Below are 25,003 nucleotides of genomic sequence, written 5' to 3' on the forward strand. Positions count from 1 at the left end.
GAGTGAGACTCTGTCTCAAAAAAAAAAAAAAAAAAAATGAAAACTAGACTGCAATGCTGCTTTCAGGATGGCTGATCTTCTGTGCCAGACGGTCCAGGCAGAGTTGCAGTCCTGAAGCACAGAGCAGGGCCCTGGACCCCAATTCCAGCCCCGGCACCCTTTCCACCTTGGACTACATCCTGAACCTCACACCCGCTGCCTGCGCAGGTCCCGGCCCCACTGCAGCCTCCCACACACATGCACCTCTGGCCTGCAGGGAAGCAGGTGGGTGAGCTGCCCCCTCGACTCCTCATGCCCTGGTCCACACCACCGCCACTGTCCCTCCTCCTCCCCAGACCCACCAAATCAGAAGCTCACACCAACTATGGCACCAGCCAGCCCAGCCTGGCCTCTCCCACTCACTCTTTGCAGGTTTGAGACCCTCTCCAGATCTCTGCTGCCAGGATTCTCAGTGGTTTCAGCACACACAGAGACAGCCCTCTCCTGTCCCCAGCTGCTCAGCTCTCCCGCCTCCTCTCCAAAGACCTAGTCCCGGCTTCACCTTCTCACCCACTGGGCACACCCTACCAGTGGGTCTCAAACTTGAGTGGGCATCAGAATCCCCTGCGGGCTTTTGAAACCACAGACTGCAGGCCCCACCCGGCCGATGCTGCAGGTCCGGAGACCCTCCCTTTGGGACCCTCTACCCTTCCCTTGTTATTACCAATAACGCTGCCCCCCAGTCTCACTGCTCTAACCCGCCTCTTCCACTCTCTCCAAGTCCCTGATTCCAATGATTATGCCCCCTGCGAAGTGTGACCTCCAGTCCGCCGGCCGCCACTTTTCCAATCTCTCTCTGGCCCCCTGGTTAGTGTCATGGAAGACGCTCCCAGGCCGATACCCTCGGTCCCCTGAGTTCTTCACTTGGTCAGGCAGGCAGTGACCACGATGAATCCGGCTAAGCATGGGTGGGGACACCCCGACAGCGCTCTCTGGGGTCACTTCAAGGTCATGACTATGACCCCCCCCAGTGGGCCCTGGGCACTGTCTGACCAGCCTGTCCCCTTCCTCCAAGCTGTTCCCTTTCCAGTTCTTCTAGATGACCATTTACATTAACTCCCCCCAACCCTGCTCAGTTCTACTTCTAAAAGGTAGAAAATGATGGTCACTTCAGTGGTCCTGAGCCACAGTCCCCAGTACAAATCAATTTCAGGTCTCATTTCTGTTCACCCGCAAGCTCCTGCCCTGATGCCCCTTCCCGTGACTCCAGTAACGGCTCCGAACTCCCAGGCCACACCAAGCCCTCAGCTAGCACTCCATGTCCCTTGCTCTCCTGCAGCCCAGGGACATGGCTCCAGCAAGTATCTCCTCTGGCATCAATTCCCGCTCTACTGCATCACTCCGGTTGAATAACAGGAATGCTGTTATTTCTACAATTAAGACAAACAAACAAAAACCTTCCCTTCACCCCATGGCCCCCACCAGCTCCCACTCCATTTCTCTGCACCCTTTACAGCAAACACCTTGTAAGTGCTGTCTACATGTGCCATTTCCATTTGTTTCCTGCCTGTTCTCTCTTGAGCCCATTAGGCTGGAGGCCCCACTCCTCTGCCAAATGTGCTCCTTCCTGATGGGGTCCCCGGTGACTGCCATGGTGCAGGATCCAGCGTTTAGCCTGCAGCCTGGCAGCAGCGTTTGACCCAGGGGTTCCCCTCTCCTTCCCTCCCAAACACCTTTCCTCACTTGGCTTCCAGGAAACCAGGGCTTGCATCTGTCCACCTCCCTGGCGGCCCCTTCTCAGATTCCTTTGCTCTTTATAAACAGTGGTGGTGAGAAGGGGGGTTCGAGGGGGGAGCAGGACTCAGTCCTCAGCTTTAAATACTCTCTGTAGTGCCGGGCATGGTGGCTCACGTCTGTAATCCCAGCACTTTGGGAGGCTGAGGTGGGAGGATCATTTGAGACCAGGAGTTCGAGACCAGCCTGGCCAACATGATGATACCCTACCTCTACTAAAAATACAAAAATCAGCTGGATGTGGCAGGAGAATCGCTTGAACCTGGGAGGCAGAGGTTGCAGTGGGCCAAGATTGCACAACTGCACTCCAGCCTGGGTGATAGAGTGAGACCCTGTCTCAAAATGCATGCATACATACTCTCTGTAGGTGATGACTCATATTTATGCCTCTGGCCCAGACCTTGTTCTGAGCCCTGTGTTACATATCCAGCTGCCTCCTGGGCTTTAATTGGAGGCTGTGGCAGAAAATACTACTTGTCTCCCTGTAACCATTTTCCATTCTTCCTTAGTAAAAGAATCACCAGCACTTCACTGCTTGGAATAAACACATTTCCTTGACTTTTTTAGAGTTAGGGGAAACCTTGTGACTAAGTGTTGTCCAATGAAATGTAAGTGGAAATCTCCTTAGAGTGTTCTCCATTCCTCCTTCCTGGTAGCTGGACTATGCATGTGATGGCTGGTGCTCGAGCAGCCATCGTGCACTAAGAAGAGAGAGCCAGGAGCCAAGGATAGCAGGACATCAGTCAATGACCACAGAGCTGCCATACCAGCCCTGAACTGTTTTCCTGAGGATTTACTTGCAAGAGAGAAAGTTCTATTTTGTTTAAGATACTGTTATTTGTGGTTTTCTGCTACATTCAGGCAAATCTAATCCTAATAGATACAGATCTCTAATGAACTTTGCACACTTAACATATCCAAAATTGTAACTTTGATTTCCACCACTCCCACCCCATCAACCTGCTCCTCCCACCATCTTCCCTATCTCTGGAAAAGCCAATTCCATCCCTCTAGTTGCTCAGGCCATAGGACCTGGAGTTGCCTTTAACTCCTCTCCTTCACACATCCCCACCCAACCATTCATCTGATATTGTCAACTGTACCTTCAACATAGATCCAGAATCTGACCATTGCTCAGCACCCCCACTGCCTGCCCCGTGGTCCCAGCCAGCATCGCCTCTCACTGTGAACACTGCAGAGGCCTTCCTGGAGATCTCCTTCCTTCCCCTTCAGCCCCTATAGCGTCTGCCCTCAATACAGGAGGATCATGCTGGGGGTCCTGTTCAACCTAAGTCAGATCCTGTCACTCGGCTCTACCCAAAACCCTGCAGAGTTCCCCATCTCAGTCACAGAAGAGGCCAAAGTCCTCCCCGGTGGCCTGCCAGGACCTTGACCCTCTGCCTCTGAGGCCTCAGCACCTGCCCCTCTCCTCACTCCACTCCAGCCAGCAGGCTCCTCGCTCTTCTCTGAGCAGGTCCGGCAGGGTCCTGCCTCAAGGCCTGTGCCCTTGCAGCTCGCCCTGCCCGGTCACCCTTTTCCCAGGTAGACACATGGCTCCCTCCCTACCCTCTTTTGGGTCTTTGCTTCAGTGTCTTCCCAGTTTACTGTTCTCTTTCTTGGCACTCCTACTCCTGATGCCACATCATACGGGTGTGAGACTATCTGGCTCTTGTCTTCCGCCCCCACCCCCCCCACTAGAAGGGAACTTCCTTGAGGGCAGGTCCTAGGGCAGAGCACAAGGCCTGCTACAACTACATCTGTGCTTGGAAGGCAGCTCTGCGGGCTCTGGAAAAGGGGCGGGGCAGCCACCAGCTTCTCCTGGACTTGCTGCTTCTGGACGAGGCGGATCTGCTCCAGCTGCTCCTGTGTCATGCCCTTCCAGCGGTCGGGGACCACGCGGCGGGGCCCGAAGGAGCTGGCTGCCTGCTGCGGGTTCTCGGAGAGCAGGTCCCCACGCAGCAGGCTGGTGATCTCAGCCAAGTTGTCCTCTTGTTCTTGCTTTTTCTCTTGCTTTTTCCTTTCCACTGACTCGATGGCCTAAGCAGGTGAAGACATTAAAGAAAATGGTCCGAGTGACCCCAGGGGTATTCTGACACCCAGGCTAGCAAACCTCACTGGGGGCCCTTGAGGGGAGGATATGCTAAGGGCAGCAGGAGTTCGGTGGAGGGGAGACTTGTCAGGCACGGATGCGGGAGGGTCCTTGAACCCCTGGCTGTCTGCACACTGCTGGGCTGGACTCGGGGGATCACCACCTGTTGGGTGTGTGCATAAGAGCTCTGGGTCTTGCACCAACTTGCCAAGGCAGGGAGCTCTCTCCTTGGATTAGGCCGCCACCCCACATGGGCCTGGCCCCAACCAAGGCAGGGCTCTGTGCCCCTGGCAACCCTTGGACATCTGTGGGCTGCAAAGAACACTCAACAGAGTGATTTACAACAGCGGTGACTTCTAAATGGTAGAAAATGCACTGTCACTTCAGTGGTCCTGAGCCGCAGTCCCCAGTACAAAGCAATTCCAGGTCTCATTTCTGTTGGATTCCCTGGGGGGTCTCTGGCTGGGTGACCTGCACCAAGTCACCTCCCCTCTCTGGGCTTCAGTCATTTCTCTGTAAAGTCAGAAGATGGCTTTTAGGAGATATGTACTTGGGATAACAGTTGTCCTCAGTAACACATGGACAGGGTAGTTTGCAAGGAGCCGGCATTCCACAGGGGCTCACCGGAAGCCAGCTTGATGGAGTCACACAGCACACACTTTGTAGCTGGACAGGCCCAACTTCAAATACTGGACTTGCCCCTGAGTACTCCCTAAGAAAGTCAGCTCATCCTTCCAAGCCTCCTTTTTTTTTTTTTTTTTTTAAGAGATGGAGTCTCGCTCTGTCAGAGTGCAGTGATGCAATCTCAACTCACTGCAACCTCCACCTCTCGGGTTCAAGCGATTCTCCTGCCTCAGCCTCCCAAGCAGCTGGGATTACAGGCATGCGCCACCACACCCGGCTAATTTTTGTAGTTTTAGTAGAGATGGGGTTTCACCATGTTGGCCAGTCTGGTCTCGAACTCCTGACCTCGTAATCTGCCCACCTTGGCCTCCCAAAGTGCTTGGATTACAGGCGTGAGCCACTGTGCCCAGCCCTCAGATCATTCTTAATGCTCCTTTTAGGCCCTCCGCAGAAGTGATGATAACAGATGGACCAACCAGGAACCAGACATTGGATTGGAGAAAATATTCCTGGGGCCCTCCTGAGTTTAAGCCAAGAGCTTGATAAATAAGTAAACAAATATTGTGTTTTTCAGTTGCGAGTTCACCTATTTACTTGCATTTCACATCTTCCTGTAGCTGGAACTCTGAAACAAAGTCTTGGGGTCCTGTCTATAACCAAGAGACTCCAGGCTTTTTGGGGGCAGCCTAGGGAGCCCCTCTCTCTGCCTGGAAAGCTGTCCCTGAGTAGGTAATGCCATCCTCCTCCTGGGTCTCAGCCATGAAGCCTCCTCCAAGAAGCCTTCCTGACTCCCCCAGCAGACTCAGTGCTCTTCTCTGGGGCTTTCCCGTGTGGAAAAGCCCCATGCACCCTGTGTGGACAGCAGTGACCCGTGGCCCACGGGTCTGTCAACCCACGCCAGCCCACGTGAGGTCCACCGTGTCCAGATGAGGACCACCAGGGCGGGGTGTTTCCCCTCCTGGCCCCTCCTTGTCCTTGACCTCCACAGCCCCGCAGTCCCTCCACCCGGTCCCCCACCTGGCCCCGGTCCCACCCAGCACTCACTGTAAACGCTGCTCCTTGGCCAGGGTGAGGTTGCTGCTGTCCAGAGCTCTGCGCAGGTCGCGCTGCTGCCGCTGCTGCTGCCGCTCAAACAGCAGGGTGGCGCGGGCCCCCTGAATCCTCCGCCGGTCCCAGTCCAGGTCTTGCTGGTGCTTTTCTTCCTGGAGCCTCTGGAAGGAAAAGAGGTGGCTCACCACTGCCTTTCCCCAGAGCCAAAGAGCCCCAGGGGATTGTCTAGGAGGCCTGGCCCCTCATTTTACAGATGGGGAAACTGAGGCTCAGAGGAGGGGCAGGTAGGTGACCGATGTCATGCCGGAAGCCAGAGGAGACCCCCAGCCTGCCCCATTCCACGTGGCCCGGCTGCCCTCCCCCATCAGGAGGTGCTGGCCATGCTCCTCCTCCTGAAGGCACAGCAGGGACTCAATTCCTACCACAGCCTCCATTCCTGGCTGCCGGGCTCCCAGGTGCAAGCTGGGCCCAGAGTCTGCTTCCTCAGGTCCTCAGGGGGCTCCCTGGCTCGGTCACAGTCAGATGCCACCTCCATGAGCCATGGCCTGCTGTCCCACAACTGAACGCAGATCACCTGGGCAGCTTCCAGAACATGCAGACACCATAGCCTCACCCGGTGACAAGAAGGTCATGGTCCTAGAGGGGCACCCCGACCCCTGAGTTGCTGTGTTTCAGCTCATTCCTCACTGTGAAAACTCTGGAGCCTTGGAAGAGGAAGCTGGATTTGTGTGGAGGGAGGGGCACTTTTCCACGTGTTGTCAGCTTTGTTAGGGCTGAAGATGAGTCCCCTTTGCCCACTTTTGCCATTTTTAGGGCAGAGCCTCCTCCCGCCAAATGAGCAAGGATAAGTGTCTGGTGAGTGGCATGGGGGTCTGGGCAGCCCCATCCTGGGACTGAGGGCAGGCTGGTGGGCTTTGCCACCCACGAGGCAAGTCACCCTGCTCTCACGAACCTCAGTGTCCCCCGCTGTAAAGCCAGGCTGCTGTCAGGAGCCCAGGGTCATCACAAAAGCTACTTGGTGGCAAACAGGGAATGGCATGGGACACACTCAGCCGGGCTAAGAGCAAAGCAGACAGCCCAGCTGTTTGCTGCCAGATTCCAACTTTCCCAGTTACCTCCAAGCACAGAAAGGGGATGGAGGCAAGGACCCAGAAAGGAAGGGGGCAGTATTTCTGAGTGGGGAGGTTTCATGTGTGTTTCTCCCCCTTTGTGCTTTTCTGTCTTCTCAATTTTCTATAAAAAATGAAAACTAAGCCGGGCACGGTGGCTCAAGCCTGTAATCCCAGCACTTTGGGAGGCCGAGACGGGTGGATCACGAGGTCAGAAGATCGAGACCATCCTGGCTAACACGGTGAAACCCCGTCTCTACTAAAAAATGCAAAAAACTAGCCGGGTGAGGTGGCGGGCGCCTGTAGTCCCAGCTACTCGGGAGGCTGAGGCAGGAGAATGGTGTGAACCCAGGAGGCAGAGCTTGCAGTGAGCTGAGATCCGGCCACTGCACTCCAGCCTGGGCGACGGAGTGAGACTCTGTCTCAAAAAAAAAAAAAAAAAAAATGAAAACTAGACTGCAATGCTGCTTTCAGGATGGCTGATCTTCTGTGCCAGACGGTCCAGGCAGAGTTGCAGTCCTGAAGCACAGAGCAGGGCCCTGGACCCCAATTCCAGCCCCGGCACCCTTTCCACCTTGGACTACATCCTGAACCTCACACCCGCTGCCTGCGCAGGTCCCGGCCCCACTGCAGCCTCCCACACACATGCACCTCTGGCCTGCAGGGAAGCAGGTGGGTGAGCTGCCCCCTCGACTCCTCATGCCCTGGTCCACACCACCGCCACTGTCCCTCCTCCTCCCCAGACCCACCAAATCAGAAGCTCACACCAACTATGGCACCAGCCAGCCCAGCCTGGCCTCTCCCACTCACTCTTTGCAGGTTTGAGACCCTCTCCAGATCTCTGCTGCCAGGATTCTCAGTGGTTTCAGCACACACAGAGACAGCCCTCTCCTGTCCCCAGCTGCTCAGCTCTCCCGCCTCCTCTCCAAAGACCTAGTCCCGGCTTCACCTTCTCACCCACTGGGCACACCCTACCAGTGGGTCTCAAACTTGAGTGGGCATCAGAATCCCCTGCGGGCTTTTGAAACCACAGACTGCAGGCCCCACCCGGCCGATGCTGCAGGTCCGGAGACCCTCCCTTTGGGACCCTCTACCCTTCCCTTGTTATTACCAATAACGCTGCCCCCCAGTCTCACTGCTCTAACCCGCCTCTTCCACTCTCTCCAAGTCCCTGATTCCAATGATTATGCCCCCTGCGAAGTGTGACCTCCAGTCCGCCGGCCGCCACTTTTCCAATCTCTCTCTGGCCCCCTGGTTAGTGTCATGGAAGACGCTCCCAGGCCGATACCCTCGGTCCCCTGAGTTCTTCACTTGGTCAGGCAGGCAGTGACCACGATGAATCCGGCTAAGCATGGGTGGGGACACCCCGACAGCGCTCTCTGGGGTCACTTCAAGGTCATGACTATGACCCCCCCCAGTGGGCCCTGGGCACTGTCTGACCAGCCTGTCCCCTTCCTCCAAGCTGTTCCCTTTCCAGTTCTTCTAGATGACCATTTACATTAACTCCCCCCAACCCTGCTCAGTTCTACTTCTAAAAGGTAGAAAATGATGGTCACTTCAGTGGTCCTGAGCCACAGTCCCCAGTACAAATCAATTTCAGGTCTCATTTCTGTTCACCCGCAAGCTCCTGCCCTGATGCCCCTTCCCGTGACTCCAGTAACGGCTCCGAACTCCCAGGCCACACCAAGCCCTCAGCTAGCACTCCATGTCCCTTGCTCTCCTGCAGCCCAGGGACATGGCTCCAGCAAGTATCTCCTCTGGCATCAATTCCCGCTCTACTGCATCACTCCGGTTGAATAACAGGAATGCTGTTATTTCTACAATTAAGACAAACAAACAAAAACCTTCCCTTCACCCCATGGCCCCCACCAGCTCCCACTCCATTTCTCTGCACCCTTTACAGCAAACACCTTGTAAGTGCTGTCTACATGTGCCATTTCCATTTGTTTCCTGCCTGTTCTCTCTTGAGCCCATTAGGCTGGAGGCCCCACTCCTCTGCCAAATGTGCTCCTTCCTGATGGGGTCCCCGGTGACTGCCATGGTGCAGGATCCAGCGTTTAGCCTGCAGCCTGGCAGCAGCGTTTGACCCAGGGGTTCCCCTCTCCTTCCCTCCCAAACACCTTTCCTCACTTGGCTTCCAGGAAACCAGGGCTTGCATCTGTCCACCTCCCTGGCGGCCCCTTCTCAGATTCCTTTGCTCTTTATAAACAGTGGTGGTGAGAAGGGGGGTTCGAGGGGGGAGCAGGACTCAGTCCTCAGCTTTAAATACTCTCTGTAGTGCCGGGCATGGTGGCTCACGTCTGTAATCCCAGCACTTTGGGAGGCTGAGGTGGGAGGATCATTTGAGACCAGGAGTTCGAGACCAGCCTGGCCAACATGATGATACCCTACCTCTACTAAAAATACAAAAATCAGCTGGATGTGGCAGGAGAATCGCTTGAACCTGGGAGGCAGAGGTTGCAGTGGGCCAAGATTGCACAACTGCACTCCAGCCTGGGTGATAGAGTGAGACCCTGTCTCAAAATGCATGCATACATACTCTCTGTAGGTGATGACTCATATTTATGCCTCTGGCCCAGACCTTGTTCTGAGCCCTGTGTTACATATCCAGCTGCCTCCTGGGCTTTAATTGGAGGCTGTGGCAGAAAATACTACTTGTCTCCCTGTAACCATTTTCCATTCTTCCTTAGTAAAAGAATCACCAGCACTTCACTGCTTGGAATAAACACATTTCCTTGACTTTTTTAGAGTTAGGGGAAACCTTGTGACTAAGTGTTGTCCAATGAAATGTAAGTGGAAATCTCCTTAGAGTGTTCTCCATTCCTCCTTCCTGGTAGCTGGACTATGCATGTGATGGCTGGTGCTCGAGCAGCCATCGTGCACTAAGAAGAGAGAGCCAGGAGCCAAGGATAGCAGGACATCAGTCAATGACCACAGAGCTGCCATACCAGCCCTGAACTGTTTTCCTGAGGATTTACTTGCAAGAGAGAAAGTTCTATTTTGTTTAAGATACTGTTATTTGTGGTTTTCTGCTACATTCAGGCAAATCTAATCCTAATAGATACAGATCTCTAATGAACTTTGCACACTTAACATATCCAAAATTGTAACTTTGATTTCCACCACTCCCACCCCATCAACCTGCTCCTCCCACCATCTTCCCTATCTCTGGAAAAGCCAATTCCATCCCTCTAGTTGCTCAGGCCATAGGACCTGGAGTTGCCTTTAACTCCTCTCCTTCACACATCCCCACCCAACCATTCATCTGATATTGTCAACTGTACCTTCAACATAGATCCAGAATCTGACCATTGCTCAGCACCCCCACTGCCTGCCCCGTGGTCCCAGCCAGCATCGCCTCTCACTGTGAACACTGCAGAGGCCTTCCTGGAGATCTCCTTCCTTCCCCTTCAGCCCCTATAGCGTCTGCCCTCAATACAGGAGGATCATGCTGGGGGTCCTGTTCAACCTAAGTCAGATCCTGTCACTCGGCTCTACCCAAAACCCTGCAGAGTTCCCCATCTCAGTCACAGAAGAGGCCAAAGTCCTCCCCGGTGGCCTGCCAGGACCTTGACCCTCTGCCTCTGAGGCCTCAGCACCTGCCCCTCTCCTCACTCCACTCCAGCCAGCAGGCTCCTCGCTCTTCTCTGAGCAGGTCCGGCAGGGTCCTGCCTCAAGGCCTGTGCCCTTGCAGCTCGCCCTGCCCGGTCACCCTTTTCCCAGGTAGACACATGGCTCCCTCCCTACCCTCTTTTGGGTCTTTGCTTCAGTGTCTTCCCAGTTTACTGTTCTCTTTCTTGGCACTCCTACTCCTGATGCCACATCATACGGGTGTGAGACTATCTGGCTCTTGTCTTCCGCCCCCACCCCCCCCACTAGAAGGGAACTTCCTTGAGGGCAGGTCCTAGGGCAGAGCACAAGGCCTGCTACAACTACATCTGTGCTTGGAAGGCAGCTCTGCGGGCTCTGGAAAAGGGGCGGGGCAGCCACCAGCTTCTCCTGGACTTGCTGCTTCTGGACGAGGCGGATCTGCTCCAGCTGCTCCTGTGTCATGCCCTTCCAGCGGTCGGGGACCACGCGGCGGGGCCCGAAGGAGCTGGCTGCCTGCTGCGGGTTCTCGGAGAGCAGGTCCCCACGCAGCAGGCTGGTGATCTCAGCCAAGTTGTCCTCTTGTTCTTGCTTTTTCTCTTGCTTTTTCCTTTCCACTGACTCGATGGCCTAAGCAGGTGAAGACATTAAAGAAAATGGTCCGAGTGACCCCAGGGGTATTCTGACACCCAGGCTAGCAAACCTCACTGGGGGCCCTTGAGGGGAGGATATGCTAAGGGCAGCAGGAGTTCGGTGGAGGGGAGACTTGTCAGGCACGGATGCGGGAGGGTCCTTGAACCCCTGGCTGTCTGCACACTGCTGGGCTGGACTCGGGGGATCACCACCTGTTGGGTGTGTGCATAAGAGCTCTGGGTCTTGCACCAACTTGCCAAGGCAGGGAGCTCTCTCCTTGGATTAGGCCGCCACCCCACATGGGCCTGGCCCCAACCAAGGCAGGGCTCTGTGCCCCTGGCAACCCTTGGACATCTGTGGGCTGCAAAGAACACTCAACAGAGTGATTTACAACAGCGGTGACTTCTAAATGGTAGAAAATGCACTGTCACTTCAGTGGTCCTGAGCCGCAGTCCCCAGTACAAAGCAATTCCAGGTCTCATTTCTGTTGGATTCCCTGGGGGGTCTCTGGCTGGGTGACCTGCACCAAGTCACCTCCCCTCTCTGGGCTTCAGTCATTTCTCTGTAAAGTCAGAAGATGGCTTTTAGGAGATATGTACTTGGGATAACAGTTGTCCTCAGTAACACATGGACAGGGTAGTTTGCAAGGAGCCGGCATTCCACAGGGGCTCACCGGAAGCCAGCTTGATGGAGTCACACAGCACACACTTTGTAGCTGGACAGGCCCAACTTCAAATACTGGACTTGCCCCTGAGTACTCCCTAAGAAAGTCAGCTCATCCTTCCAAGCCTCCTTTTTTTTTTTTTTTTTTTAAGAGATGGAGTCTCGCTCTGTCAGAGTGCAGTGATGCAATCTCAACTCACTGCAACCTCCACCTCCCAGGTTCAAATGGTTCTCCTGCCTCAGCCTCCCGAGTAGCTGGGATTACAGGCCTCTGCCACAACGCCCAGCTGATTTTTTGTATTTTTAGTAGAGACGGGGTTTCACCATGTTGGCCAGGCTGGTCTCAAACTCCTGACCTCGTGATTTGCCCATCTCGGCCTCCCAAAGTGCTGGGATTACAAGCGTGAGCCACTGGGCCCAGTCTCTTTCTGTTTTTTAAGACAGGGTTTCACTCTGTTGCCCAGACTGGAGTGTAGTGATGCACTCATAGCTCACTGCAGCCTCCACCTCCCAGGCTTGAGTGATTCTCCTACCTCAGTGTCTCAAACAGCTGGGACTACAGGGCCGTGCCACCACACCCGACTAATTAGAAAAAAGAATTTTAGAGACAGAGTCCCACTGTATTGCCCGGTCTAGTCATGAACTCCTGAGCTCAAGTGATCCTCTTGCCTCAGCTTCCCAAAGCGTTGAGATTACATCCATGAGCCGCCACGCCTGGGTCTGAGCCTGCTTCTTTGTCAGTTGAGGTGGATTAATCATGCCTCTATGGGAGGGCTGAACACAGTGACTACTAAGAGCAGCTAATTGTTGCTAAAATTAAAAACAATAGTCAACCAGGTGGATCACCTGAGGTCAGGAGTTCAAGACCAGTGTGACCAACATGGTGAAACACCATCTCTAGTAAAAATAGAAAAAAAAAAAAATTAGTCAGGTGTGGTGGCGTGTACCTGTAATCCCAGCTACTCAGGAGGCTGAGGCAAGAGAATCGCTTGAACCTGGGAGGCAGAGGTTGCAGTGAGCTGAGACGGCACCACTGCACTCCAGCCTGGGCGACAGAGTGAGACTTGGTCTCCAATAATAATAATGACCATCATCTGCTGAGTCCTGATTGTGTGCCAAACTGTCCTGACCTGTCACGTGCATTACCATGTGAGTCCTCGCAGCTACCTTACTAGCAGGTGTGATGGCCAACACTGCTGACCATTCGCTATCAACAGTGTTCTTCCTGGGCACGGGGCAGAACTACCCGTCCTGCCCACTTAGACTTAGCGTGGCCATGTGGCTTGCTTTCACTAGTGAAATGTGAGCAGGGGTGGCAGTACTGCTCCTGGGAGGATGCCTGGGAGGACTAGCCACACTCCTTCCCTCCTGTGCTGCCGGGATCCTCCGACTGGCAGTCGCTGAGTCCCAGGGCCTGGGCTCCAAAGTGAGGATGCCGAGGAGCAGGCCTCACAGCCAGTCCACGGCAGGCAGGGAGCATGCATGGAACACCAACTTTCTGTTTAAGCCACTGAGACTGGTGGGTGCTTCTTATCCCAGCAAAAGGGTAAGCACATTCTCACTGACACAGAAAGGCGTTATCGCTTCCTCATTCTGCAGATGATCAAACCGAGGCAGTGGGTGGCCTGCCCAAGGCTGCAGGGCAGAGCGTGGTCTCGCACTCGGGTCAGGCTCCAGAGCCTGTGTGTCAGACCCTGATGCCACAACTGACACACAACGCCTCTCTGACGAAGGGAGCCCCGACCCAAGAACTGGAGGCCCTCAGTGTGTCCTTCCTGTTGAACTGGACCGGCCTGCTTGGACTTTTCTTTTGAGGATAGTTGTCTAGAACCTTGTATTAACATCCCAGGTTAATCAAAAAGCCCAGTTCTAGTTAGGAACAGAGCTGCAGAAGCCGGAGGGGGAGTGTTTGTGATGGCGCCGCCTCGCGGCATCCACGTGAGGAGCTGGGGGCTGAGAATACCAGGCAGCCTGTGGATGCCCATTAAACACCTTCTAGAATATATGAATGAATCAACTGATGAATGAGACAATAGGGTTTAGCAACAGCTACCCCAAAGCCGAGCAGGAAGGGCTCCATAAAGACTGGTTGAACTGATGAATGAATGAGTGAACTACCATCATCATCATCTTCATCATCATCATCATCGCTTCCATAAACGATGAGCGGATCACCAGCCAACAGTGGACTAACTGTCAAGGGCCGCATGCTGCCATTCACTTGCAGTGGGGACTGGAGCGAACGGACCCCCCTCTTCCGGCGCCCTCTGTAAAATGAAGGGCAGGGATGGATGATCTGTAAGACCTTGGCAGCTCACTGGGTGGTGAGCTCGGACTTCAGGTGTCTTGCTTTGCCCTTTGGTCCTCCCCAGCACCCGCAGTTGGCTCTCCTCATTCCTCTCCCCCGTGTAGAAAACCCACATTCTCTGGTGTCTGGTCCAGCCTCTCTAGGATTTTTGACTGTCTGCCTCCACCAGGAGGATAGTTTTGAGCTTGTATCTCCAATATATTTAGCTCACAGTGTGGTACTACTATATTTTAATAACAGCACATGCTTATAACTACACATGAACATGGAAATCAAAAGCGATGAGGTTAAAAATGAATATGAAGCAGGGCTCTGGTATCTGCTCTCCCACAGGTCCTGCACAGCCTTCTGTGGGGACCATAGTTCTAGCTGACAAGCGAACCTGATCAATGAACCCAGGCAAAGTCCCCACCCACCAGATAATAGAACTGTATTTGAAAAGAAAACCTTGTCCGGGAGGGAGAGATACGGGGATGAGCTCTAATTTTCAAAAGGAAAAGAGGGCCAGATGTGGTAATCCCAGCATTTTGCGAGGCTGAGGCGGAGGATCGCTTGGGCTCAGGAGTTTGAGACCAGCCTCGGCAACATGGCAAAACCCTGTCTCTACAAAAAAATACAAAAATTAGCCGGCACAGTGGCCCGTGCCTGTAGTCCCGGCTACTTGGATGGCTGAGGTGGGGGGATCACCTGAGCCTGGGAGGTCGAGGCTGCAGCGAGCCATGATCGTGCCACTACACTTCAGCCTGGGCGATGGAGTGAGACCCCGTCTCAAAAACAAAAAAACCCAAAGAAACAAAAAGAAGAACCTACTTCAGCAACTTCAGCATCAGATTGGAGGGGAGGGGAGTGTGTGGGAGGAGGGGAGGCAGAGTTTAGAGGGGAGGCAGGAGCTCTCAGGAGGCCCCATTGTCTGAGCTCATCACAATCTTCTTTATCATCCCTGCCATTGGTGAGCAGTGCAGTAGCTGTTCTCGGTAAAGGGGAAGTCTGAGAGGTGGGAAGAACGGAAACCAGCACCAGCCATTGGAGCAGAGCTAGGTGGTAACAGTCTAGGTTAATGTCACCATCCTTATGTTACAGAAGAAACTGAGGTATAGAAAGGTGAGCTGACTTCCCCAGGTTACACGGCTAGTTTGGCAGGTTTCCCTCCAAGATTCAGAGCTAAGGGACAGGACTGGGTCTCATCCTTCTCCACAATCAGGCAGCCCATCAGGGTCTCTGTCAGGGCTGGTGATGTGACCAGGGAAGCAGGCTGAGACTGGGATCCCAGGGAGGCCAGAGAGCCTTGGGAAGCCGTAGTGGGCTCATCCTCCCCTCCAGTCATCGAGCCCGGGGTCTCGGAGTACGTATACCTGGCGCTTGTTGAAGTCTTTCACAGATGCACAAACGGCCTTTCTGGTGGTGCTTTCCAGCTTCTGTAGGTGCTGGGCTGTCTCATCAAACTGCAGCCTTGTCTCTGTGTAGAGGGCCTCTGAAAGGAAGCAAGAAGCAATCAGACCAACCTGGCCACGGGAGCGCCTTCCCCCTGACGTGTGGCCGTTCGTGCCTTTGCCTCCTATCACGTCCTTACCCATGAGCATGAGGACAGGAACGACGACAGGACCTGCCTCTCAGGCTGTGGGAGAGTCAAGCTCCCAGAGGAGTGCTCGCGATCACCACTATGCTGGGGCCCTGGGACAGGTTGGTGGTGTGCCCCCTGCTGTCTCGCTCTATCCGGAGGCAGCTACATCCTTACAGTGGGCAAGAGACACTCTACAGCCCCAGGAAATGACGTTTGAGACCTGCAGGACAGAAGAAGTGGGCTGGGAGCAGATGCCGAGGTTTTGGGAAAGAATTCAGCGGAATCCAGAAGTGAAAGAACAAGAAACCCCACAGGCCTCTACGGAGGAAGTGGGGCCAGATGACAGACATTGTGGGGTGACGGGAGGACTTGGTTAGGCCAATGAAGAAGAGAAAGAGGAGGAGGAGGTGGTGAAGGGGTCAAGGTAGAAGGTCCAAACAGAAACATGTGAAGATTTGGAGTCAAACAGAGCAGGCTCACATCCCAGCCCAGATATTTCCTAGCTGTTAACCTCAACTATTACTTAGCCTCGCTGAGCCTGTGTCCGTAACTGTGAAGCAGGACACACTTCCTTTGCAGAATTATTATTATTGTTATTATTATTATTTGAGACAGAGTCTCGCTGCGTCGCCCAGGCTGGAGTGCAGTGGCGCATCTCAGCTCACTGCAACCTCTGCCTCCTGGGTTCCAGCGATTCTCCTGCCTCAGCCTCCGGGATAGCTGGGATTACAGGCGTGCACCACCATGCCCAATTAATCTTGTATTTTTGGTAGAGACAGGGTTTCACCATGTTGGTCAGGCTGCTCTTGAACTCCTGACCTCAGGTGATCCGCCCACCTTGGCCTCCCAAAGTGCTGGGATTCCAGGCGTGAGCTACCGCGCCCGGCTTGCAGAATTATTAGGTTAAAAAAAGTCATCGATCAGGTTTCTTCATTCAAGTATTTGTGCCCTGTGGGTCTCCTCACTGCCTCCAGAAACAAAGACCAAACTCGAACATCTTCGATTTCTGGCCTCTGAATAGTCAGTCAGCCTCACCTCTCACTATCCATTTGTTCATTCATCCATTTAACATAGAGCCATGGAGAGCCGAGCATGGGGGTCCCACTTTGCTGGGCACAGGATACATAATGGGGAGTAAGGGCTTTTCCTGCCTTCCTGGAACTTGCTGCCTAGGAGAGGAGACATCAACCAACACAGGAATCCAGAATAAATGTGTTAATGCCAACTGTAGCAGTGACAGGGAGGCAAGGACGGAGAGACCAAGAGGAAACATGTTGGGGATTCCTGGCTGAGGCGGCTGAGCTTAGGGAGGAGGGTAGGGGATTGCTCCTCTGGGAGCAAATGCTGTTCGAGACCTGCAGGACAGAAGAAGTGGGTTGGGAGCCAGTGCAGAGGTTCTGGGCTGAGAAAGGATATAGTGGAATCCAGAAGTGAAAAAGGAAGATGGCAGGAACACAGCAAGCAGAGGGGGCGGAGTCGACAGTGGAGAGGTGGGCGGAGGCCCAGCATGCAGAGCCTGTGGGCTGTGGGAGGATTCTGCATCTCTTTCCAAGTGCTTGGGAAGCCATTAGTGGGCTTGAAGCTGGGATCGACAGGGTAGGGTGATGCTGTCCAACCCCGCATTTTTGTTTTTCTTTTTTTGAGACGAATTTTGCTCTTGTTGCCCAGACTGGAGTGCAGTGGCAGAGTCTCAGCTCACTGCAACCTCCACCTCCCAGGTTCAAGTGATTCTCCTGCCTCAGCCTCCCAAGTAGCTGGGATTATAGGCACATGCCACCATGCCCAGCTAATTTTTGTATTTTTAGTAGAGACAGGGTTTCACCATGTTGGCCAGGCTTGTCTCAAACTCCTGACCTCAGGTGATCCGCCCGCCTTGGCCTCCCAAAGTGCTGGGATGACAGGCGTGAGCTACTGCACCTGGCTGAACCCCACATTGTTTAAGAGTATCACTGACTGCTGTGTTGGGAATGGATCAGAGAGGGGCAAGAAAGGAAGTGGAGGCCATCAGAAAGATCTCGGCAGAGGTCTGTCCAGCTGAGGTGGTGGCTTGCATCACAAGGGTGACAGCAGGGATGGGGACAAGCAGACAGTTCAAAATATATGCAGGACGTAGAAGGGACAAGAGTTAGAGATGGCCTGGAGACGGAGGTGGGTCATGGATGATTCCCTAGACTTCTGGTTTAAGGGCAAGAGGTACCAGTGAGTGGGAGCAGAAAGACGGACACAGGAGCAGATGCAGAAGAGGATCTAGGGCTGCTTTCCAATATGTTGTGAGGGGTCCCGTGAGATGTCAAGGAGACCGCTGAAGAACCAAGCATGCAGCTGAAACAAAGCCTTTTGGCCAGAGGTGGAAATGGAGACCACGTGGGAGATGGATGAACCATACAACATGTCAATGATCAAGGCTATGGAGAAAAACAAAGCAAGGGGATAGGGAATGTGGGGTGCGAAGAGGGTACAGGGTTTAAAATAGGGGGTCGGGGAGGCCTCACTGATAAGACAGCATTTTAGCACAGCCCTGGAGGAGGAGAGTGGTGATCCCTACAGATATCTGTGGAAAGACATTTCTAAGGAGAGGGAACAGCACATGCAAAGGCCCCAAGATGGAAGTGAGCCTGATGCACTCATGTCTGAAAACAGCAAGATAGTGTGGAAAGAATGGAGTGAGAGGGCAGCATAGCAGGAGATAAGGCCAGACTGTGAAGGCATTATAGGTCCCTGAAAAAAATCATTTACTCTGAGTGAAATGGGGAGCTACTGTAGGATAAGGGGAGAGACCCAAAGAGCAGCTGAGAGATGCTTTTTGTTGGTTTGTTTGTTTGATACAGAGTCTTGCTCTGTCGCCAGGCTGGAGTGCAGTGGCGCAATTTTGGCTCACGGCAAGCTCTGCCTCCCGGGTTCATCTGCCTCAGCTTGCCGAGTCAAGTAGCTGGGACTACAGGTGACCGCTACCATGCCCGGCTAATTTTTTGTATTTTTAGTAGAGATGGAGTTTCACCGTGTTAGCCAGGATGGTCTCTATCTCCTAACCTCATGATCCACCTGCCTCAGCCTCCCAAAGTTCTGGGATTACAGGCGTGAGCCACCGTGCCCGGCCTTTTTTTTTTTTTGAGACAGGGTCTCACTCTGTTGCCCAGGCTGGAGGGCGGGGGCACAATCAGGGCTTACTGCAGCCTTGACCTTCCAGGCTCAGTGATCCTCCTGCCTCAGCCTCCTGAGTAGCTGGGACTACATGGGCACGACACCATGCCCAGCTAACTTTTTAATTTTTTGTAGAGATGAGGTCTCACTTTGTCGCCCAGGCTGGCCTTGATCTCTTGGCTTCAAGTGATCTTTCCTCCTCGGCCTCCCAAACTGCTGAGATTGCAGGCATGAGCCAATGCGCCCAGCCCAGAGATGCTGATAGCCTTAGTTCAGAACTATGTTGGAGAAGGGGGAAAGTAGTTGAAAAATGGAGAGAAAGGAAGGAGTCAAGATTACCTGGGCTGGGGCCCAGGCAGCTAGAAGAAAGGAGCTGTCACGGATGTGGGTAGAAGGTCAGGTCTGCGGCGAAGAACAGTTATTGGACTTGTGCTGATCTTGCCAAGTGCATTAGACATCCAAGAGAAGTTAGATGGATTTATGAGTCTGGATTCAGGGAAGAGTCCAGGCCGGAGGTATCAACCTGAGAAATGATGGCCTATAGGTGGCATTTAAAGCCATGAGACCAGATGAGATCATTCAGGGGTGAGTTTAGCTGGTAGAGGAGAGCACTGGTGTGAACAACATCCAGAGGTTGAGCAGATGAGAAACCAACAGAGGACCTGGGTGGGAAGGGAACTAATAGGAGAGTGGTGTTCTGAAAGCTGAATTGTATGCAGATTTCGAGGAGGAGGAGGAGATCGACTGTGTGCTGTGCTGGTGTTAGGTCAAAATGAAGATCGAAAACTGACCTTGGATTGGGTGACACGGAGGTCACTGGTGAGGTTGGCCAGGGCAGTTCCACGGGAGCAGGGAGGGCATAAATCTGGTAGGAGTGGGTTCAGAGAGAATGGGAGAAGAGGATCTGGGGAGACATCACTCATGGAGAGTAGACTGGGGAAAGAAGAGGCTGGGAGGAGGATGAGCCGAGCAAGGAGACTGCAAACTAACAAGCAGAGAGGAGGGGCTCAAGAAGGCAAAGTGTGTTCCTCTCTGTGCCCGGTCCCTGTTTTGTCTTCCTCATTGCTCCTCACTATTTCACCGCCCGCTGACACACCCCAAGAGAGCAGGGCTGTTGCCGTCTTCGTTACCAGGTCTTCCTGGCACAGAAGTGGCTGGGAGGATCAGTGCTGCAGGCATGAAGAGGAGCTGGGAGAGCAGAATGCTACTGACCTCAGTGAGGATGCACTGGGCTTTCTGCAGTTCCCTCAATGAGAGGCTGTTTCAGGTCTTGGAGCCTTTACCCAAGAGGCTGCCTGGACTTGGGGAGTCCTGGTGAGGGCATGTGACCACCATGCCTGCAACTATACCCCAAAGTCCCCTGTAGGAACTTCTACCGCAGCACCCAAGAGACTTAGGAAGACCTGCATCTTGCCATTCATCTTCCCAGCAGACTGGGAGGGCAGGGACTGAGTGTGAGTTACCTCTGCACACCAGCATCCACCTAGGACCCCAACACAGCAAGTGTTTCCTGCACGACTGAGGCGTGATTTGAGACGTTTCCCTCCTGGAGGGCAGGCTCTGCCTTTTCTTTCCCCACAGGGCCAAAGCAGCATGTGGCTGTGCACATTAGTAGGACTTTAAAAAAAATCCCACAAAAACTGTAGGGTTGCTTAAAAAAACAACAACAAGAAAAAAAAAAAAAACCAGAAAAACTGTAGCGATGGTTTGTTGAAGACAGCGTTGAGACCAGCTCGTCTCTTCTGTTTCATTACCTGCGCATTTTTGTTCAGCACGGGCGTTCTTCCATTCCCTTTGCTGCTGCAAAGACCATTCTCTGTTTTGTTCCTCTTGGAATTTCTTCCTCTCGTGGAAGTTTAAATCCTCTCCCATGAATTTCTGCATTCCTGATATCGTATTCCGAATATCATTATCTGACTGCCGGGCTGGAAGATCTTTCTTAAGGGCTAGGGGGTCAGACAGATCAAATTCACGGCGAGTTTCTGGCTTCTGAAAGCTCTGCTGGAAGTCACTGATAGCCCTACAGAGATTTCTCCTATCCCTCTTTATCCGGTTTTCCAGTATACACATGATTTTGTCATTTTGCTTCATTTCAGCGGCTGGAAGAGATATAGCATATCCATAAGCTTAGGATTCAGTGGAAAAAATAAATTTGAATCCATTTTATTTTTTATTATTTACTTTTTTAGAGATAGGGCCTCATTATGTTGCCTGGGCTGGTCTCCTGGCCTCCAGCGATCTTTCTGCCTCAGCCTCCTGAGTCGCTGGGATTACAGAAGTGAGCCACTGAACCCAGCCCATGAATCTACTTTAAAAAGTATTTTTTTCAGTGATTGCAAAAGTAATACAACCCTCCAAAAAAGTAACAGCCATTAAAGGATTAGTATCTTGAATATACAAAGAGTACCTACAAATCAATTAAAAAAACCCAAAAACCCAACCCAATGAATGGGCAAAGTGTAGGAACAGCCAGACAAATCACTATAAAGAAATCTGAGGCCGGGTGTGGTGGCTCACGCCTGTAATCCCAACACTTTGGGAGGCTGAGGTGGGTGGATCACCTGAGGTTGGGAGCTCGAGACCATCCGTCCCCCCTCCAAAAAAAAAAAAAAAACAAAACCCGAGTAATCAATACACTTATGAAAGGACGATCACCCATACAAGGTGGGAAACATCCAATGAACTGAAGGCAAATATTTAAAATGCTAACAATGGCACATATTAGTACGGATGTGGGGAAACAAGATCTCTCATTTGCGGCTGGGCATGGTGGCTCACGCCTGTAATCCCAGCACTTTGAGAGGCCGAGGCAGGCAGATCATAAGGTCAAGAGATCGAGCTCATCCTGGCCAACATGGTGAAATCCCATCTCTACTAAAAATACAAAAATTAGCTGGGCGTGGTGGCGCGTGCCTGTAGTCACAGCTACTTGGGAGGCTGAGGCAGGAGAATCACTTGAACCTGGGATGCAGAGGCTGTAGTGAGCCGAGATCGGTCCACTGAACTCCAGCCTGGTGACAGAGCAAGACTCCATCTCAAAAAAAAAAAAAAACAAAAAAAAAAACAAAAAAACAACCTCTCATTTACTGCTTGTAGGAGTGTAACTTGGTACACTTACAACAAAACAATTTTGCAATATCCCATAAAACTACCTTTGACCCATCAATTCCACTTCTAGGTATCCCTGTCACATGTGCTAGGGACACAATTCATGGACAGTCATCGCAGCAGTGTCCACAATGACCAAACAAATCTAAACCAGCCATCAGTATGGGAATGGATGAAGAAACTGTACTTAATTCATATAACAAAATGCCATAAAACAATTAAAATGAATACTCTCTAAATGTAAATCATGGATTAATTTCAAAAATACAAACCTGAATGAAAGAAAAACATATTGCAAATGGATCTATTCAATAGGATATCATTTACGTAAATTTTAAAAACACATAAAAATGGCCAGGCGCGGTGGCTCACGCCTGTAATCCCAGCACTTTGGGAGGCCGAGGCGAGTGGATCACAAGGTCAGGAGATCGAGACCATCCTGGCTAACACGGTGAAACCCAGTCTCTACTAAAAATACAAAAAATTAGCCGGGCGTGGTGACGGGCGCTGAAGTCCCAGCTACTCAGGAGGCTGAGGCAAGAGAATGGTGTGAACCTGGGAGGCGGAGCTTGCAGTGAGCCGAGATCGCGCCACTGCACTGTAGCCTGGGCGACAGAGCGAGACTCCATCTCAAAAAAAAAAAAAACACACATAAAAACAATTTTATGTTGCTGTGAATACATACATAAATAGTGCAAGCATAAAAGTGTGTGGGGGCTGGGCCTGGTGGCTCATGCCTGTAATTCCAACACTTTGGGAAGCAGAGGCGGGAAGATCACCTGAGGTCAGGAGTTCGAGACCAGCCTGGCCAACATGGTGAAACCTCATCTCTACTAAAAATACAAAAATCAGCCCAGCATGGTGGTGTGCACCTGTAATTCCAGCTACTCAGGAGGTTGAGACAGGAGAATCGCTTGAATCCAGGAGGTGAAGGTTGTGGTGAGCTGAGATGACGCTACAGCACTCCAGCCTGGACAACAGAGCAAGACTCTGTCTCAAAAAAAAAAAAAAAAAAAGCATGGGAATGATAAACACTTCTGAGGAGAATGGAAGGGAAAATTAAAGAGGTGGGGGGGGTGTTGCTATATAAAAACCACAATTCTCAAAAAACACTCAAGATATCTGAAGCCAATTTGGCAAAATGTTAACATCTAGTCTGGTGGTGGGTACCTGTCACATTGCTTTTGTAAGATTGAATTACCTCATAACTAAAAATACTAATAAAAAAGATAAAATGTTTGGAACATACAGAACAGTATAAAGGAGAAAATAAAGTTTACTCATAATTCTATCCCTCCAACATTACCACTGCTAATATTTTGGCATATTTCCTTTCTGTCTTCTAAGCATATTTTAAAATATTTCAAAAACATAGTAGCCCATTGTATGTACAATTTTGTATCCTGCTTTTTTTCTATTATAAAAATGTTTATGGTGTTCAAAAACAATGAAATTTCTTGTTTTTTTTTTTTCAATTTATTTTTTGTAGAGATGGGGTCTTGCTTTGTTGCACAGGCATGTCTGGAGCTCCTGGTCTTAAGTGATCCTCTAGTTTTAGCCTCTCAAAGTGTGAAATTTCAAGAATTGTTGAAATTGTTGGACATGATAGGGGAAAATGAGTTCTATTTGAAGTGGAATAATAATACCTTGATGTCAATCATGTCTATCTCTGAGTCAGCTTGAGGGTGTGAGCGTGGACATACGTGTTGTCTGGTATAAACAGCTGTCCTCCATAGAGGGTCTTAAACTTTTGAGCAGAGAAAGTGAGTGTGTGTTTAAGGCTTTTCCTATCCAGTTTTTTAAGAAAATGGAAGAAAACATACATTTATCGTTAATATCTATTTACTATAATCCACATTCGAATTCAATAGCTGTTTTTATTTTCAGAGAAGAAGAATTAGTGCATTAACTGGGCACAAGAAATTGTGAAATTTAAAAAGAGGAAGAGTGTGAAAATGACAACTTTTTATATATGTGAAGAAATGAGGGCTGGGCACAGTGGCTCAAGCCTGAAGTTCCAGCACTTTGGGAGACTGATGTGGGAGGATCACTTGCACACAGGAGTTCCAGACCAGCCTGGGTAACACAGTGAGACCCCATCTCTATTTAAAGAAAAAAAAAAAGGCGGGGGTGGGGTGGGCGGTGGGGAAGACTGGAGTCTAAAGGCACACAACCCTAAACCAACAGATAAGCATTCAAGAAATGCTCACCAAAGGTTTCGTGTCTAGCTTTTTCAGTAGCTTCTTTTATCTTCTGGTCATGAACTTGAACATCCCAGGCTTCAGTGTCTCCCTATAAATGGAAAAACAGGGGAGAAGGGTTAGGGCCAGATAATTTTATTCAGTAATAACAATCTCACTTATTATTATTTTTAATCTCTGCCCCACTGTATACGAGTTGTAGAAAATCTGGCTCAGGGGAGGAGAACCGCTGGGGACTCCAGGCGAGCTCGAGAGGGAGCATTATTGGGCCTGCTAAGGTCTCCCACACCTTTGGCAAGGTCAAAGCATTGAATTCTTCCTCCCCTCACCCTCCTTCTCCCCCTGCAAAACCCGGTGCCGTTTGCAGCCTCCTGGCTCAGACGTTTCATCCTGGAACTCACCTCCTCTCCCCCTCCACGCCGCCCCTTGCCCGCATCTGTCGCTCTAACCCCGTCCCGGCCCCTGCCCTTTCACCCCAATGATCCTGTTTCTGGCGTTGAAGACCCGCTTCTGCCTGCACAGCTCCGCGTGCCTCCTCTTGGCCAGGCTGGCGTCCTGCCGCAAGTCCTTGGGCAGCGCCACCGCCATGGTCTGGGAACCCACGGAAAGCCTAAGGGGTTTTTAGAACACGCAGGATCAGGAGAACAGACGACGAAAATAAGTAAGCTGTAGCGGAGGAGAGGTTGGCTCCCTGGGTCGGGCCGGAGAAAGACAAGCCTGCAGCACAGTTTTCTGTCCGGCTCCCAGCGACGCCACAGACGTGCTGACGCTCCCGCTCCCTCGGAAATGTCAACAACTCGTTGCTAAGGAACGACTCCGCGCTCCCCGCGACTCGCTCTCTTCTCGCGACACTTGGCGAATCCCTTCCCGCGCTTTTTCCGCGGGCGCTTGAGGACGCTGGTGAGGCGGGGAGGGTGGCGCCATGGGCCACCTGGAGCTGCTGCTGGTGGAAAACTTCAAGTCCTGGCGGGGCCGCCAGGTCATTGGCCCCTTCCGGAGGTTCACCTGCATCATCGGCCCCAATGGCTCTGGTAACTGAGCAGCTCAGGGCGCCACCGGAGCGCCTCCGCCGCCCCAGGCGTCCAGGCCACACGTGGCTTGTGGGGTGTGGGCGGCTGCCGCGGGCGCCTGGCCGGCCTTCCGCTTCCTGACCCT

General features: G+C 52.2%; 2 protein-coding genes across 2 annotated transcripts in view; one reads left to right on the forward strand and one right to left on the reverse strand.

The window, feature by feature from the left end:
* The window catches only part of RIBC2 (RIB43A domain with coiled-coils 2), a 27,389-nt gene extending 2,747 nt beyond the window's left edge, over positions 1 to 24,642 (reverse strand). Inside the window, exons 1-6 of the mRNA XM_011934764.1 lie at positions 24,323 to 24,642; positions 23,858 to 23,939; positions 20,294 to 20,638; positions 15,190 to 15,308; positions 10,636 to 10,863; positions 5,531 to 5,697 (exon numbers count right to left, since the gene is read on the reverse strand). Coding sequence (XP_011790154.1) covers positions 5,531 to 5,697; positions 10,636 to 10,863; positions 15,190 to 15,308; positions 20,294 to 20,638; positions 23,858 to 23,939; positions 24,323 to 24,436 — 1,055 coding nt within the window. The 5' untranslated portion in view covers positions 24,437 to 24,642. The remainder of the gene's footprint in view (positions 1 to 5,530; positions 5,698 to 10,635; positions 10,864 to 15,189; positions 15,309 to 20,293; positions 20,639 to 23,857; positions 23,940 to 24,322) is intronic.
* A 72-nt stretch (positions 24,643 to 24,714) lies between these two features.
* Positions 24,715 to 25,003, forward strand: part of SMC1B (structural maintenance of chromosomes 1B) — a 73,249-nt gene continuing 72,960 nt past the window's right edge. Inside the window, 1 exon segment of the mRNA XM_011934798.1 lies at positions 24,715 to 24,879. Within this exon segment, the coding sequence (XP_011790188.1) occupies positions 24,771 to 24,879 (109 nt within the window). The 5' untranslated portion in view covers positions 24,715 to 24,770.

The sequence above is a fragment of the Colobus angolensis genome, unplaced genomic scaffold, assembly GCF_000951035.1.
Source record: "Colobus angolensis palliatus isolate OR3802 unplaced genomic scaffold, Cang.pa_1.0 Scaffold138, whole genome shotgun sequence".
Lineage (NCBI taxonomy): Eukaryota > Metazoa > Chordata > Mammalia > Primates > Cercopithecidae > Colobus > Colobus angolensis.